Source organism: Calliopsis andreniformis, chromosome 6 (genome assembly GCF_051401765.1).
Source record: "Calliopsis andreniformis isolate RMS-2024a chromosome 6, iyCalAndr_principal, whole genome shotgun sequence".
Lineage (NCBI taxonomy): Eukaryota > Metazoa > Arthropoda > Insecta > Hymenoptera > Andrenidae > Calliopsis > Calliopsis andreniformis.
Genome location: NC_135067.1, coordinates 10,206,034 through 10,224,921, shown reverse-complemented (window position 1 = coordinate 10,224,921; position 18,888 = coordinate 10,206,034). Strand labels below are relative to the sequence as shown.

Below are 18,888 nucleotides of genomic sequence, written 5' to 3'. Positions count from 1 at the left end.
TGGGCCATAGACACGCTCGCAATGTTTCGATTTTGTCATTTGAATTTTTGTCGGTCTAGTTTCCTACCGCCCCATTCGACCGAAAATCACGAGATCCTTGTTTCCGTCGCGTATCAGTTGCGATAAATTACGAACGATGATCAGGCATGAGAATATTTTTCGATTCGAACGAAATGAATGTTCAGCAGATAAATCATAGGCGAGAAAATCAAGTTACTTGAGATCGCAATTATAGTGGATCGAGTTTCAAATTTTGTGTCAAAAATTAAGGAATTTATTTACAGACATTTTGGTTAAAAATTGTTCATAAATAAGTATTAGTGTCCAATGAATCTGAAATTGAGGTCCTGACAAATCCAGATGTCTCTTTTTAAAGGAGAATTTATGTCATATAAATGTGCCTCTTTATTTAACATTATATGTATAATATAATAAATGGCGAATCGACGATGTAGAATAATTATAAGTAAAAATAAATGAGTCGAATTTAGAAAACGAGTATGTCATTATGAATGTAATATCTTGCAATAGCTTGCAGTTCATATTTTAGTAATTCAAATACTTGTACACAGGTTTTATCTTGTAAAGGTTCACTGCACATTAACTTCGGCAAAAGCTTTTAAATAATTTTAAGTAACTTTGAATCGACTGAGCGAAACGTAAATATAAATGCACTTAAATGCAGCATAAAACAAAATGGCTGTAGAAATTTAAAACCATTCATAAACATCAGTAACTTTTCATTAATAACGTTTCATTAAACTCACATTGAAAATTATTTTAAATATTATATTAAGCTTGCAGAATCACATTTTCGCAAATAAAACTCTCGGAATTAAAGTAGTGATCATAATGGGTACACAGGAGCATGCACACACCTAATTATAATCATTGAAACTTTTGACTGAAGAGTACAAATTATCCATATTATTTTTTGCAAAATTATAACAGTATCAGAAATAGAGAGCTTTCCATTTAAAAATACTTTTTCTTCCTTACTGATACGACTTTCGGTTCCAAAGATATCCTCGTTAAAAGAAAAGCCTAATTTTTGGCGTCCCTCATTTTTTAATTCACTAAATTCCACATTATTATTCTTATTTATATCACAAACAACATTCATCTAATTAGTAACCATTATAGTACACAATAATATCCTACAGATATGTAAATTAATGAAAATATGTCTTTAAGTTAACACATCAGACCTATTAAAATTAGCAAAACTTCATTCTATTATTATTAAAAAAGTTACACAAAATTTTGGAATAAATTTAATAGTATTAAAAAGAGGGAAGTTTCCTCTTTAAAATATCGTTTGACTCATATCGATATGACTTTCGGTTTCAGAAATATTGTAGTTGGAAGACAAATCTTATTTCTTGCATTCGTCTGTCTTTTCTCTCGAGTCGCGGGTCTGACCTATCCTAACCACTACTACTGTGCGCTGGTCAGTGACAAACGCTGCGTCAGCGTTTTTTCCACTATTACTACTAGCTACGTACGCAATTCCAGGAAAAAGTAGGTCACGACACTTTCGGGAGTCCCACCCACCAAATGTAAACTTTAAAGCTTTGTATCTCGGAAACTGATGAAGATATCAACGTGAAATAAAAAGCATTATCAAGAGCATGCTTCCTTCTATTTTCTGACTGTAGCTCCATCATTTATTTTACGGTTCTTCTACGTTCATTTGCAAATACTTTCTGAAGCCTCGAATATTAAATTTTATTATAATGCTAACTTGACTTTTTTTCAAACTATTTTAATTTTCACAAGAATATGAAATTATGTTCAATATTTATTGTCTGCATTAACACAATGTGTTTAGTAATATAAATTGCAACGCAGAAAATTCTCAGCAGAAGTGTGGCAATGTTAAATATTCTACCTAGAATGTGATATTATTACAGATTCTCTGTTTTGCATGTTGCAAAAATTGAATACAATGGAAGATTACCGTCACGTCGATTCTACTGGACCATAAAAATGTGAAGCACAAAATGCATTGAAATTATTGGAAATATTCCTTTCCGTGTTAATAATAAACGTCCATATAATCGCTGTTTCAGGTTAATACCGTATAAAAGATGCAATCATGCTTCACGTATGAAATTTAAATGCGTTATGAATAATTCCAAGGAGATCCAAAATTTTCGAGAAATCCACTGAACGGACGGCCTAAACAATAACGTACTTTTGGGTTTAAATACCTCGCGATGAGATATTCGATAGAATTAATCGAAACCTGTTCACGTATTTGGAAATCCAACGAATTTCCCGACAGCTCGACGGATTATATTTATGAATCGCTGAAAATCAATGACGTTTCTTCCATTAACGATTGCTGGATTTACGGTGCGTGTGTGTTCATGCAAGTGGTTTTGTTTTAATTATTGCCGACGGTTATTTCGTCTGTTCGTAACAGTTATCTCGCTGTCAGTGATGGGTTGTTTGACAGCAAATGACATTTTTGGAGCAACATTTCATTTTCTTTTTTCGTCTACTGGAGTATACTATTTGTTTTCTGGGTCATGATAAAATATCGAGAAAAACAGAGTGAAAATATCTCATGTTTCTGCGAGAAATCTTCATCAAATTCTTCTAAAAGAAAGTTTTACTCGAGAAAAGAATTATTATGACGAGTCTCCATGAGTCTTCATAATGTCTCCACGTTTAGGGAATAATTTTAAATGTACCAATGCTTTTAAAATATTAATTTTACATAAGTATGACTTCTCTGAGCTAAATTGTCAAAAATACGTTAAAAATCGTCAGTACTTATAAGGAAAGCGTAAAACGTGAAAAAAGAAAAAGAAAAAAACTGTGAACTAACAGAATTCGCAAGTTCTCAGACAGACGACTACTCGACTTCCTTAATACTACTTTAGGGCCACTTCTCTGCAACTTATATTCAAAATTATTTAATAGCTACTCCTAGTATTTTACAAAAAGCATTAGCCATCTGCGTACTATCACTCTGCCAAAGCACTTTAAGATTAGAGTGGACAACTTGGAGTGTATAATATAAAAACTAGCCATGTTCATATGTGAAAAATATTCAGATATTTATTTGAATTTAGTTTGTTAACGTTCCTGACGTTACTACAATAGAAACCAGCCTGAAAATTGACTTCAATCTTTTGAAAATATAAATTAAAAATCAGAATTATTATCGAAAACCGCCTTGTTCACACTCGGTTAAAGATGAGACACTATCTGAGAACAATCAACAGTAAGATCTGACCTCAACGTATGTATAATCTTTTCTTTAATGTTAAAAAATGTATAAGTATCTCTTTCAATATTTGAATCTATTCATTTCTTATAAATATTTCATTCTGTTTTGTTTCAACTTAAATCAATCAATAAAAATTTAATTTTGAAAGTTAGTTCTTATTATTAATTTCTGAGTATATTCCGCGTCTAAATGTTTTTTAGTTCTTGCATAATAATTTACACCATTATAAATATTACGTTTAGCAAAAAATATGTCCAAATATTCATTATACATATTGAGAACCTAAAATCCCTAAATATCTTAAAATCGTTTATAGTGAACATAGCCAGTTTTTATATTACACCCCTAATTTAAAACTCACAAAAAATTGGTATGCAGCCAAAAAATATTTCCAAAATGGTTTCTACGAATTACAAAGATCGAATGTTCTTGGGGGAACTCTCAGATCCCTAAAAAATAAGCTTCAGCAGCCACTCGGATTGAATCACCGTAATATCCGCGTCGATATTCGATCCACGGACGACGTTCTCGAGCGGTGCCTTTTTGCCGCGACTTTTCAGCGCGAGCTCGCGAGAGTTTCCGCGGCAAATCCCGCGGCAAATCCCGCGGGAAATCAGAAGCTCAAAGGCTCGAAGCTCTGGCACGTAGAAAGGAAACGTTCGGCCAGCGACAACGGTGTAATTTTTACCCGAACGTTACATTTTTCCGAACGATCCTCCGACCTAATTTCCAAACGCACTGGGAATCTCCGTTATCTGAAACAATGTGGAGGTGCAGCAGCTCATATTAAATACAATATTTTTCTTTAATATTTGCTAAACGCGCACAAGTAAGTACGATACTGATCACTGGAAATAGACAAATGTGGATTTTTAAAAAGTATTTCATCTGTGAAATGTGATTTAATGGGTTTAATAAATCCTGATGCAATTGGGATTTTTATATAATTCATTTGATATTATGGCTTCTATATATTCAACTTTTAGTGTAATTATTTTTACTGTAATTTACTATTTGAATTATAATTTTAATATGCTGTAACAATAAATGACCTAGAAGTTCACGAGTGATATATTTAAATACATCAAACGAGTCTCCTTTTGATGGATTCTATATTCTACATTTTCTCTCCCTTTCACAAATAATACTTCACAATCGAATGTAAACAAAGTTCTCTCGCCCTTAAAATATTTCGTTATAAAAGGAATTATTTGCACTTCATAAAATATGAAGCTAATGAAAATTCTGTCAAATATTTCAAGACCAATGAAATAACAGAAACCATGATACAGCACATACTATTACACTTTTAAGGTAGAAGGAAATGAATTAAAGCAACCTATCTATAGATCAATTTATAATTTATTTGAGCGACGTGCGAGTTTTGCTTCAGAGAACCTTTCAGAGTGATAATGTTACAACGATCCGCAAACGTTATCCCCTTTCGTGTTCACCACCCCTTCGCGCAGTCATCGTTACACATCGTCGAGGTGGAGAGGCGACCCGTTGTACATATTGATTGATGTAACAGTTATTAATTCGCGTTCTCGATTATCGACGGCGCGGTATCTACGCGTCGTGCCCCTAACGCAATAACGTGCAATAATAGTAACGTAATTTCGCCCCCGTGTCGGCGTCGACGATCCGCCATTATTCACGATGTAGATACACGCGAGAGACAGCACACATTATGCTTTCAGCTAATCCTGTTGCTATATTTTGCTGTTTTAGCGATAAGGGCTCCGCTGGGACATTTCGTAACGTTGAAAAGAATAACTCAGATCAGAGATAGAAAAATGACAACTCTGGAGAACTGAAAGGTGTATATTATAAGAAAATTAGAACGATAAAATGAGGATATTAAAAAATTGAGAAAGTCGGAGGGTGGAATATGAATTTCAAAGATCGATATATAAATATAAAATGTTCGAAGAGTTGAAGGTAAAAATGGAAGACGAAATTCTGTGAACCTCTGTTAAAGGGTGAGGACACAGTGACATGATAATATATTATACATTTTTTGAATATGTAATATCAAAATAAGTAAATAGTCTATTGTTATAAGCTCGATCTAATATTTCAATTTTTATGAAAATTAACAAAATTGTTAGAAAAATTAATAGATATTTGAAACTGAGTTATCGAATTTCGACGGAACTATTTGTAAACTTTTTGTTCATATTTTGCAAAGTTATTAGAAAATTTTTAAAAGATCGATCATCGATCAAGTTTATGTTAAGTTTGAATTACACATATTACGATAATATAATTCGATTATAGAACCTACTATCTGAGATTCTTATTGATTCAAGAAAACGATTGCATGAGAAGCCTTCACGTTTCAAACCGAAGCACCGCCAATAATTTCACGGAAGCTTTCGCGATAAATCAAGTCGAAATCGACGAATCCATTTTCCTCCTCCCCTCACCCGCGACAAGAAAAGCTCCTGGGATCTATGACAGGACAAGCCTGCCTCCTCGTTTTCCACGCTCGAACAACTGGAACGATCGAATCGGAACATTAGGAAGCCGCCTGGCTTTCCATTAATCATCGATCCAAGGAGACGAATGATTAATGTTTCCCCTTCGTTTAACCTTCTTTCCCCCATTATTTCCGCGATTTGCCCCTCCCTTGAAACGCTTCTACTGGGTTTCGAGCAGCTTGTTGCCTTTCTGTGAATCGATGATAAATTCCTTGTCACTTCTATCCTCTCCCAAGGATAACCGCAGGAACCCACGCGAGGGTAATGTTCCCTCCATCCTCTTAGTTTCGAGCCGACAAATGTTCTTATCGCGAATGTACTCGAATATAAGGTAAATGTCCCAGTGATCGACCATTTTCCGATACCTGGACACTAACGTTAATTTTATTTCACTTCTAGCTGAAATTTTAATATAAAAGCAATGATACTAATAAAAGACAAAGAATATTATTATAAAACAGTTCATTTACTGAGACATTAGACATCTTAAGTGTTTAGATATTGAGACATTTTCTTTACTATTTCATGGCTTAGATTCAATATTTTGTAAGATATGGTTCGAATACATAAGGGAATAAAAACTGATATATTTTGTAAAATGAAAAGTCTGGTTTTTAAATGTTTTTCAATTGGAGATGGTCGAGGGACTGGAATATTTAACACTAGAGCACCAATAACATGAGAATGAATTTATTAATTTGTTTTAGAGTATTTTAGACTTAAATAATTCTTACAATTTAAGTTATTTTATGGTAAGTGTATTATCAAGTAAGGTACAGTACACCCTCTTTAGTATTAACATCACAAAAATTTCTATTTTTATATACCATGTCTTCTTAAATATACTGAAAAGTATATTCCATTTCAAACGTTGAAATTTTCACATAGAAAAGAAAATTTCCTTTGAAACATTCAAAATATCTGTTATTGAATCATCTTCCACAGTGAACTACAGATTCACCATACTTATTTCTCCAAGAAAGATCCTCCCCTGAAGGGATGCAATATTAACCAAAAAATAAAACAATCAAAACTTCCCTAATTTCCATCGAGGCTCTACAAGCTCCCCATCTGCCCCATCCCCCCTTTGCCGCTTCCAAGGGGTCTCGTCTTTAATAAGGCAAGATTTAAGGCGCCCCAGGTGGCGAGGCGAGGGAAGACAAGTCGATGCGTTTATGTCAACGCGGCCTGCAGCAGGAATTCTTCAGCCATTCGACGCAGGGAGCATACAATAAATGTTGAGAGGGCGTCGTCTACGTTTACGTTCTTCGACGAAACGTTACGACCGGTTTTTACCGTTCGAGCTTCGGCAGAGGTCCAAGGAGCCCTTGCAGGAAAGGGGAGGGACAGGGGGACGTGTGTAAGGAGAAATTACCGCGAGGAAACGACTGGTTTCGAGGGCCCAAGGATAGTTTTACGGCCGACCATCTACCGACTGTGTAATCCGATTTACGGAACAAACTCGCAGCGAGCACGAATCGTCATGTGCGGAATAATGCCTTCGTCCACCTTTCTTCTGTTGCGTTTTTTTCACTCCCCCGCTCTGCTCGCGCTGTTACGCCGCTCGTAACCCTGAGGGCCGCCCTTTCATGCTCCACTGCGCCCCAACCTATCGCCCTGAAAGCGGGTAGCTCCTTCGCCGTGGCCCCTTTCACCCCTTTCGCCTGATGTATGAATGGAAGATTGAAAGGAGGCCTGCTGATACTGTTTCTATCTTTTCCAGTTAGCGTCAGCTTCTTGGTGGAACTCTCTTTGATTGGGATTGATGGCTGCTCGTGAACTTGCAGGAGGATTTTTGTTCCAGAATTAGGGAATAATTGAAATTGGTAGGTTGTTGATAATAATTGACGAACTGGACTCGCTGTTTTTGAGAAAATAGAATATTCATTTATTCGCAATGCTTAGTTTGCATTCAGCAGGGAATCGAGACACTAGAAGCGCACATGTTCGCCAGGATCATAAAACAATGTAGCGACTTCTAGGGTCCCGACTCTATACTCAACACAAATTAACTAAGAATTACAACTAAACTAATATTGCACTTTCTCAAAAACAGCCCAAAAAAATAGCAATTCATCCACGTCGTAAACCTATTCCACCAAATATCAAATAATCGTAATCGTCCTAAAAATAGCCTCAATGTAGACACAGCTTCATAATAAAAGAAAACAGCAGTTAACCATCACCAAAGCAGTTTCAATTAACGTGAATTTCGACGTCAGACCATCCCATCTTCCGCGAGAACGGCAAACAGTAATCCTCGCGCATTAGCGCGTAGCCGACGAATTGAAATTCCCGAAGATTACAAGCGTTTCGTTAGTCAGCGGCATCATCGGCGTGTTTCAGCGGCGTCTCTTCACGCATGCTTGGTTTTTCGATAAGCACGGGGGATTTCTACGCGGAGGGCGGTGACCAGCCTGCCGGGGCAGAATCCTAAGCCGATAATGGACCGACTAGAAAACATTTCCGGATTACACGTCGGCCATTGCTCTGTTATTTGGCCGAGTAAGTAGGCTTACGCGGTGATTCCGCCGAATTGGCCTGGATTTACACGCACGGTGATCGCGAAAGATTAACCGACGCTTAGTCGCGGTGCTAAGTCGATTTCTGTCTGTTGACCGGAAATGTTGGCTGATGGCTTCGTTATCCCTGCGCTGCGGTGGTCATTATTGCGTTACAACCGACGCAGCCTTTGTAGCGGCGACGCTGCTTTTCATGAGTTCAGGGTGGATAGTGTTGAATCGAGACAGTGGGACAAGGCGATGGTGGATGGGTGGCTCGTTGTGGTATATGTACTGATTGGCTGTGATATTCATATCTGATGTGTACGAAATGTACACTATTGTAAGTCAAATTAGTTTTGTATAACTGGTTAGTTATTAACGAGACTTTATTATAAAAAACTTCTCATTTTTAAATTTCTGAAAATATTGAAATTCTGAAGAAATTGGAGAAGCTTTGGAGAAGCTGTAAAACAGTGAACGTGCCAACTGAAAATATACATGTATATATATAACTGTACTTTCTTCGATTAATTAATATTCTGAATATACGTGAACCAACTCCTAGCCAACTCTTCTCACAAGGTATTATCTCTGTGGAGACCTACATAACTCTGTACCTCAAGTCTATATCTCTACAATTCTACATCTTCCTTATTCTGAGCTCCCTGATTTGCATAAAAGTAGTCATCCCTGGGTTACGATTCCTCGAAACACTCTCACGCGATACTTCCTAAGCACACATTATATGTACATATAACAAAGTTTGTTAACACTTAGAAAATATCTCTTCTAAATATTATCCTTCAAACTGAAAGATATCACGATTACTCCTGTTCGACCAATCGTCGAGGCACAAATCCTCTGAGATTCTCCGTCAGTATTTAACTTTACGATTTCGTGAGTGTTTAACTTGCCACCTAATTCCGTGAAACTACGCAGAGAAGAAAGGTTGCAGTGAAGGGGAAAGGAGGCTGGTGTTCAGGTGTGCATGGGGTTTTCAAACTGACGCCATGAAAACTTGCCAGTCCAGCGAGATACGCTATTAGTCAGTGTCGGGTGGGGAGGCTGAGCTTTAAAATTTCTAATGATCCGTAAACTTAGCGGAATGTATCCGTTGACGGGTCATTGATGGTGGAAAGTTTTAATGGTCGACTTTTTCCTGTCTGGCTTCTTTTATACTTGAACAGCATGAAAAAATTATCGGCCTGACGTAATAATCCATAAATGGTTATTATTAACACTTTCAGGGCTATGGACGCACATATGCGTTCGACGAAAGCAATCTGTGTGGATTAAGGGTGCATATATACGTTTATTAATCAACGTAGTTCACATTAGCAAAAGAAGTATGTCTGCAGGGATTTGAATCAGGGATTGCATGAAACCTGCTGCTCAGTGACGTAACGAGGTAGAAAGGGAAATTTTCAAGTGGGGTGGAAATTGCTTCACTAATCAGTATTTGCCATAAATCCCTACCTCGTTCGAAAAGTTCCCTCGCGATGTCATCGAATAGTAGGTTTCATACCAACCTTGGTTTTAATTGATAAAGTTTAGGGTTTCCTTTAACTATAACTGATTGATTAGTGATTAGTAGTAGCTTTAATACAAGGTTCACAGTCTTTATACTCTGCATTCTTTTTATTTGTCATGATTTCAGAGTAGCCATATTAAATACAAGTAAAGCATACTAGAGCATAGTTGAAGAATTTACATCTGAATGCAACTTGGTAAAATCCAAATAGGGTTTAATAGAATTTAACAGACTTTAATCGGTTACTTTCAATCCCCCTGTACAACAACAACCACCCAACTCTGCTCTGAAGTCACTGCATAAATAACCGCCAAATTTTCCACCTAAAGTATCACACGCCATTAAACTGTCTCTCGAAAGATTCAAATCTACTGCCCTCAGAAACCTCCACCGTCCCTCACGAAATTCCCTCGCAAGCTGTTTACTCGCTCGGAAAGACTGAAAGAATTAGCAACCCGTGGAGGAATAGAAGCGAACGCACGCGTTCCACGACACAGTTTCCATTCTCACTGTTCTATGAGCCTCACACGAACTTCTATTCAGATCGCGCGAAACACGCCACCCTAAAAAGAGGTCCTATTTCGAGTATATTCAGGGTCGCGAGAAAGGTGGATGTTTAGAGTGCGTCACGTATGAAAGCGCAGTACATTCACGTCGAAAAAAAGGGTCGAGTTTCCGGGTCCATGGGCCACTGTGCAGTATATTATTCGCCGAGCTAGTGGATACTGTTAAAAATGCATGGACCACTCAACTCGAACCGGAAGCGCGCCAGTTATCCTGCTATTCGCTGGCAAAGGGAGCGCTGGTCCTTAATGAACACCGCGCGATACCTTCAGTCTTACGTCCCTTTTTCCGCGGACCTGTTCAAATCATTCGCGCGTTTTCTCCTCCATCAAAATAGCCCCTTTCTTTTTCCCCCCTTTTCGTCTTCGTTTTTCCTCAGCGAATTTCGAGGAAATTGCAGGGAAGTAATACAAGAAAGTTTTACACGAACTACGATGCATTTCCGATTTCGGGGAAAATTGGTTACACGGTCGAGATCGATATCACACGTCGACGCGATGTAAAAATGTCCTGTTCCTGTTCCTCGCGAAAAGGGGTGAAATATTGCGTCGCTTGCTTTCAAACGATCGCGTGATTTTAAGACACCTTTTTTGGCGTTTGATGAGAATTTTTGGAAAATATTGCTGGTTTGAAATTTAGGCAGTGGTCGTCTATAATTGGATTCAAATTCTGTGTTTAATGGTATATAAATGGGTAAACAGTAGACTGTAAATTTTTATGCAATTTCATATTTTTATAAACATAGTTAAAGTAGAATCTAAATAAGAATATGCTTCTTCTTTCAGATACTATAATCTGTACTCTACTTCTCGTATTTTCTGTGTTTTTAATATTTTATGCATTCTGTCACTAAGTATCTATAAATTTCAAATATTCAAAAATGCATAAAAATTCGCAGTCTGGTAATGTGTGACAGATTAGGTTTCTTTTAATATAGAATATGGATGTCCTGAAAGCATCTAAACCACCCTCTTTCGCTCATAATTTACATCCAAGTATAAAAACTGACTTGAATACAATTAAATATAACCAGTATCAATTGAAATAAAAATACTCTTGGTGTGTGGAAATCCATTGATACTCAATAACATCCAATTCTTTTCCAAAGCAGTGCAAGAAATTTCCAACATTAAGCTCTGTATGCACCTATAAATATCCTATATCATCGTATATATCTCAATCACTTTTCGCCTCATCTAACACCGTATTAGCGTAATCATCATCTGAAACGAAATGAAACGGAACAAAGGGATACTTTGCATGGAATTCTAATAAGTTATCGCGACACTTCCGATTGGTCAAAGTTACGACAATAGCGACGATAATACGGTATCGCCGTGATTTTAATCGACTGTTTAATCGACTGTCGCAGCGATGGTAATTAATTCGCCGCGAAATCAGCTTCTGTTCCCTGCACCGCGACACGTGAATTAATACAATAATAACAGCGACCCGTTACATAATTCACCCCTCCTACTGTCCTGTAATTGTAATTTGTAATTCCGTAAATACGTAATCCACCGCCACGCTGTTTCCTTATTATGAATTCCCAATGCAAAATTGCGCGCGCAGGATGAAATCTGCGATGCTCGTTTGGCAGCGAACAAAGAACAGCAATCAGAATTTATCTATCACTTATTGCTGAATTTAAATCTATTACTAGAAAACAATTTTTGTAATAGTAGTTAAAATTAGATAATATAACCAGAAGTAAAATATAGTGGTTTATATAAAATCTGAAATATTTCAGATTACTGTGAAATGTACTTATAATGTGAGAAACTGTAGAGAAAATTCGCATAGAGAAGAAAGTGTTTTTAATCTTTATGAACAAATTGAAAGCAGTGATGATGTATAATGTATAATATAAGTCAGTAAATGAAACAGTAGTAATGTAAGAGAAATAATATGATACTGGAGGATATAGAATTTTAATGAAAAAGGAATATTAGTAAATAGGTCACAGTAGATTCTCAGGAGGAAAGAGCGTGAAGTTTAACAATTCAAGATCGAGGATGTTCAGGAAGCGTTTCCGCGCGAGCTGGTAAACATTTCGTCGCTAGGGTGGAGATTATTTAATATTCCATTAACGAAAACTCGAGGGGCGTCGAAAATCTCGCGGATCCGCGGATATTTGCCGCTCGAAATATGCCCACGACTCTTCCCACCGTGGTCGAAGGATATCCAGAGGAATATCCGATTAATCGGGAATCGAATTCAGGGAATACCCGTGAAATCCGATTGATTTTGCATCTCGCGCATTATTCCTGCCGATTTCGACGATTTTTACTTTGCATACAACCCACCTCTTCCTGTCAACTAGTTAATAAATTCGTGTACAGTGCCAATTGGCCCGAAAACTCATTTTCAGTTGTCATTTAAGTAAAGAATTTCCTGTATTTTAATTTTTATTGAACTTTGAGTAACTATCACATTCTTATATTTTTATTTTCTCACTATTTCCTTTTTCTGTTGAAGATTCTAAATTTCAGAAACCAACGTGTTAGCAATCTTATAAGGTTAAGTGAAATAACTTGAAAGTTGGAAATAATTTACTTCTTCTAAATTCTTGAAAATTTTCATTTAACTAATTTACTATTAAATGTGTATTAAATATTTCTAAATTGTGAAGTTGTAATTACAAAATGTATTAAATGATTTTGTACAATTTGTCTAGGATTACCTGAATACATCAACATGATAAAATTAATGGTAAGTTTCAAAGTAGTGACTCACCTGATAAAGCACGTCCAAGGAGATTGGGTAAACCATTTGTTCGACGATTACTCTGAGAACAGTATTGGGTCCACCTTGAGTCTCTGCTTGCGTCTGGGCTACTTGATTTTGTCCAGGAAGCGCAACTTGGTTGTTCGAATTCTGTAACAAAAGAAACGTAATATGTTAATTTACCACAAGCGTATTTTTCAAAGATAAAATTTTCTTAAAGACACTTTTTCTTATTTCTTCTCCGATACTATACCTACTTACATATTTTATTTCTTTTAGTCGTGGTCATGACTAAATATAATATTCTTAAATATAATAAATAAATAGAAGTCGAATGAAATATTAATTCATCCGCCAATAATTACAGAACTGACTATTAAGAGAAATCATAAGAAAATAGTGGAAACAATATCTACCTATTAGATCTCCTCATTAATTAAGTATTTGAATTATGTTTTTATGCGAAACTTTACTATCCCTAACAGCGTTCAATATTGTCAACCCCTTTATAGAGTTACTTACTTCCCACTAAATATTCGACTAAAAAGTTCATTTCATAAATCAGCCCTAATTTATCACCTAGTCCAAGGACTAAATTACTAAACGACATCGTCCAAGTTCATCTTTGTTGCGTCTACGAAAGCTATCAGCGAACAGCAACCCCGTGTCGTTGTCATCAGCTGTCGCCCCCAAAGTAGACTGTCCAAGTAAACTCGAAGAAGCGAATTACCATAAAATGCAAAAGAAACGCGGTGCATTAGAATTTCGATGCAGATTAAAACGTCGGTTGAACCTGGAGCCTAGGCTGCGCCAAGCGCGCGAAAATACCGGAAGTCTTGGTGAAATGGGAACTTGGGCGAACTAGCCAGCAGAAGAATGTTTCTAAAGAAAAGGGAAATCGATCGAGTTTCGTGGAAAATATTTCAAGTATCATATTAAAATCCAAAAATAATAAAAAAGTGTTAAATAGTTTGAAATGAAATATGTGTAAATAAAATATACATGTGGAAAGTTTAATAGTTGATTGTGTAAAGTTTAATATAAATTATTTTTATAATGAAAGAAAACTATTTTTTGTACAATATTTTTTTGAACAATATTATTGATTCTGTTATAAAACAGACTGACTATTGTCGATGTTGCAAAGTTACATAATACAAACATGTTTTTATTCCTTGGTGCTCTCTAACACTACATTTATTTACGCGAAATATTCGTATCTGTTACGTTAAAATAAATACACTTTTTAGGATTATCTGTTGACAAATAATTCCAAAACGACGAAAAAACAAACCGACACGAATTTACAGGCACGTTTACACTTCCGTTCAGTCCACATGTCGCATCCGAAATAAAAGCAAATTTGTATCCAAGATTGAATACGTGAACAAATGTTACCACTCTCCTGACTATTTGTTTAAAAATGAATATTTCACTCTTTCCACGAGGTATAGTAGCGAGTTCCCTACGATTTCTTGAAAACATATATTACAATTGAATTTATTGTTCCCAATATGAGATTATTACTTATTCTTTATTTTATTTTATTATTCTTTATCCTTATTTTTATTCTAAAAAGGTTAAATAACATTTCCTCACTAAAAGCAACAAATATATCTTTAAGCTCATGCACCATCAATTAACATTCTTACACATTATACATGATCAATTAACATTATTCAAACACTGCAGACTAAAAAAACGTCCCCTTAGAAAAACGATTTGCCATTCTAAAACTAACACAGACATAGAAAAAAAGAATTTCATTTTGCTTGTCAATTTCGTCGAAAAGTCGATACCAAAAAATTACATTCACAATTCAACTGGACAAAAATTTGAACTTTTCTCGCTCTAATTGCTCCCCTTTTGATTGTGCGCTTCGTCATATCCAGCAGGAACAGAAAGAGAGGAAGAGCCGGTCAGTTAATGGCATTGTTTTCTCTGGCAAGGCCAATTTCGAGCCGTTGCATTTTTAATGGATGGAACGGGCGTCCACGTCGAAACAACCGCTAAACTGTTCGATTAATATTGAAATTCCATCGGCCACTTTGCGCTCGCGGTAATCGATCGTCGGGGCTCCCGTTTAATTGATCGAGACCTTTTGTCTCGCGACAGCTAGCTCTCGGCTTTCGAGAATTCTTCACTGCCTACCCGTGGACTCGGTTCAGCCTGGCCAAATAACACTCGCCCTTGCTTTGGGAAAATAGAACGACACTAATTCGGTGAATTATAATTATTAGAACTGTGGAGCATCCAAGGCTTCTAACAAAATTCGAGAAACACCAGGAATGATAGAGAGAATAGCTAGATCAATCACAAGACGAGTGCAGGTTTGTCTTCAAATGCAAGATGGACATTTTGAGCATTTACTGTAAACGTATTTAAAACAGAAAATTTATTATATTTCATAAACGAAGACAGATAGGACACGTATTTATATGACTTTTTTAATTGTTTTAAAGCATACCATCAACTCTCAAAGTGGGTCCCACATGTTATGAAACACCCTGTATTTTTGAGAATGAATATTTAGAGGTAAATGTATCTAAAAGTTTTTAGTGTATTTCTTTATGTTATGTATTCTTTTATTCAAGAACCTAGTACTGAAGATACAGGATAGAAGTTGAATTCGTGTAGGGACTAATTTTACTTGACAATTTTCAGTGTTTTGCGTTTTCTACTATTTGAGGTCTCCTCCTTTCTGGGATGGTCTCGATCTTTTTTTATTTTTGACCTTATTTTGGTTCACGAAACATTTACGAGGCGTCAATACGTAGTTCCCTTCCATAAAATTAGGATGACCGCTGGGTATTATATGGGACTCGACGTGCTGAAGTATTTTTGTCGCAAATGGTATGAAATTACGAGAAATTCAGTGCGGTGCGGCACATAAAACGGAAGAAATAAAATTAAATAATAAAACGTAGACGTCCGTGACTTCACATCTCTCTTGAAAAATACATACTCTGGTTCCCTTGCCATTTTCATTTGGAATGATGTAATTACGGTCAATTCTTCGCAGTCAAGTAAAAAAAATTAATAAAATATTTATTCATACGATCAATTTCTCGTTTTTCATTCTGCATGAGCAGGTTCATTTTGTGTAAAATTTTTACAAATGTATTCCTGCAGTTCCGTTGATGGAAATGAGATTACATATAACAACTTTTTAAATTCTGTAGAATTCGAATAATTATATTACGTAAAAAGTTATACTTCAGGATATTTTCATCAGAAATTCTATAGAAGTATATTAATATAATTTTCTACATAAATTCAGCAAAAAAATACGAAAATTATACTATTATCTTTTATATTAGGTTACTCACTTTAAAACCATCCTTCGCTATTCAGAGATATTCCAATTTTCAATTTATCTAGGGATATCTACTAATTACTTGCAGAGCTTAAACTTCAAATGTTTTAAATTTCTCGACTTTTTAAAACCAGATATTTTTGTATCCAGAGAAAAATTTAGATCTTTGTTCACGTACCTGTCAAGAAACATATTCTTAGAAGGTTTTTATATATGTAAATCTCAATTCTATACAGAGCATTCATTAGCGAGCATGACTTCACAGCTAAATGCAGCTCAGTAAAATGAAATAAAAAAAGAAGACAGGAGCTCCACTCAACTTGTATCGCCATTTCGCTAAACTTCAGCGTCTTAAATTTTTTCACTGCCTCGTCGTTCGAAACCCTGCTTAATGCTTCATTTTCGAAGCTCGTTAAGGATGCCCTAATTGCAATGAAACGCGTGAATCAAAGTGTCGCCACGGTAACAGATTCCACGAGTCTCTTCTTTTGAAACACGCCAGGGAGACACAGACCTTAGTAATGGTTGCTACACATTTTTATGGGACTCTATGCCACAGTGGAATATTCGAGTCAGTAGGTGCAGGAGAATTGGTCGTTCAGAGTCAGCCAGGATAATAGCGCCTTCTAGAGCTTCTGCTCTGTTTTGTGAAGGTAAGCTAAAGATGCTGCTTACTTTGCTGTCATTTCAACGCTTTATGGGAGAATGAAAGTGTGACGTCGGATCATCGCTGAATGTCGACTTCTGAATCTAATGGAACTTCAAACGTTAAATCTTAATTTGCTTCGTTTTTACAGCTGCGTCTTGCTCTTGGTTTTCCTCCTTTAATTCTTACGAGTAACATTTTATAGCTTTACTTCTAAGGATTGTCGAACAGTTTCTCCCTTCTATTACATAAAAAAATATATGGATATTTTTCATGTGTGTCAGACTACATCATAATTCTAATGTGTAATTTATTTCAAGTTTCTTTGGCAGGAATGTTAAATTTGCTATAATAATAGATACGGCGGAGAAAAAATGATTTTAATTTCAAAATTACAGAAAATCATTTAATATAAGAAAATAAAACATTACTACTTTCTATATTCTATATTTTTGCCATAAATTGTACATTGTAAAGTGTATATGAGTACAATTACAATTTTTCTGAAGTTCATAAGAAAAGAAAAGGGAGATCTATAATAAACACTTCTGAATAAATAAGAAATTTTTCGCAAAATATAAACATATTGTTCCTTACAAACACATGCTACGAATAAACAACTATTTTCAAATGTAAGAATAAGGCAGACGAACAAATAAACAATAAAGAGCATTCATAGAAACTCAACCAAACTCTCCCTCCTTTTCCACAGAAAAAAATTCAGAAGTGCCTCTCAGCGCGAAAGAAAAAGGGAAGTGGCTCAAATAATCTTTCGATTTCACGTGTCTGTGAAAGATGTACGAGTCCAAAAGGGGGGAGGAAAGCCCGAGTGAATTCTTTTCGTAAAGAAAAACGCTGGGGAACGCGGGGAAAGGAAAGCAATGAGTTTGAATTTATGGCGCCAGCGGAAGCAAATTTATGGGCTGGTAATTGGTAAGGGGAAATCGAAATCAAAAGAGACGGGGATGGTTGCATATTTCTCTCAGGTACAACTTTAGGGATTAATTTTTTTTTTAATCGGAGGTATGAGAGATTCGCGAAAGGAACGCTTGTTAGTGCAATTAATTGATAATGGAAAAAGTTCTCCATTGCGATTCGATAGGAAAATGGATTGAATTTTGCTAGTTCGCTAACTTGGTGTCTCAGAAATTAATAAAGATTTTCGATAATAAAATCATTGTCACCTTCGATTGATGAAACTTGGAACGTCATGATTTTAAGAATTTTTAGTTAACTGTATTTATTATAGCGATGCTACCTTAAAATTTAAAAATTGTTGTACATATGTATCCTAAATTTTTAGAATTACAACGATTATTAGAACATATAGAATAATTAAATTAGAACGATTTTCTCCCGAAAAAGGTAACAATTGTATTAACATAAAGGAATGTCCAATTGCTTGGAAAAAGAATTTCAGAATAACCCTCTCAGTAGTTCCTTTTAAATTTCAGAAAATACTCCAGTCTTTCCAAGGCTCCAAAGTAGAACACTTTAAGAAGTTCCTGAAGGGGATCGAGGGAAGTGACGAGAAACACTCTCTTCGCGTCGCTTAAAAAGATGCAGATGGTTTAATTATACTGGATGCCGATAATAAAGTCGCCAGCTGTGAGCGGCCGTGGAAAGGCTCAATTAAACTTGTACCTTAATTTCTCGAAGCCAGGAAGGGGAGGAACAGATAAGAAGGAAATCGCGGCGAGCAAAAGAAAACGTGAGGCCAGGACCGACAAAAGGGAACCGCCAAAGAAGAGGGAAATAAAAGAAAAATATCGCGAAGAGCCAAAAGAACAAAAAATCCAGGGAGAATAGCAAATAAATTGAAGAGCATTATATACGTAATTTTAAGCAAGACAGAGTGTAAGACAAAAATTAATGG

General features: G+C 35.9%; 1 protein-coding gene across 3 annotated transcripts in view; it reads right to left on the bottom strand.

Moving 5' to 3' along the window:
• The window catches only part of Heph (polypyrimidine tract-binding protein 1 heph), a 278,567-nt gene that overhangs the window by 24,299 nt on the left and 235,380 nt on the right, over positions 1 to 18,888 (bottom strand). For all 3 annotated transcript variants that reach the window (XM_076379927.1, XM_076379928.1, XM_076379929.1), the window contains exon 5: positions 13,060 to 13,200. In XM_076379927.1, coding sequence (XP_076236042.1) covers positions 13,060 to 13,200 — 141 coding nt within the window. The remainder of the gene's footprint in view (positions 1 to 13,059; positions 13,201 to 18,888) is intronic.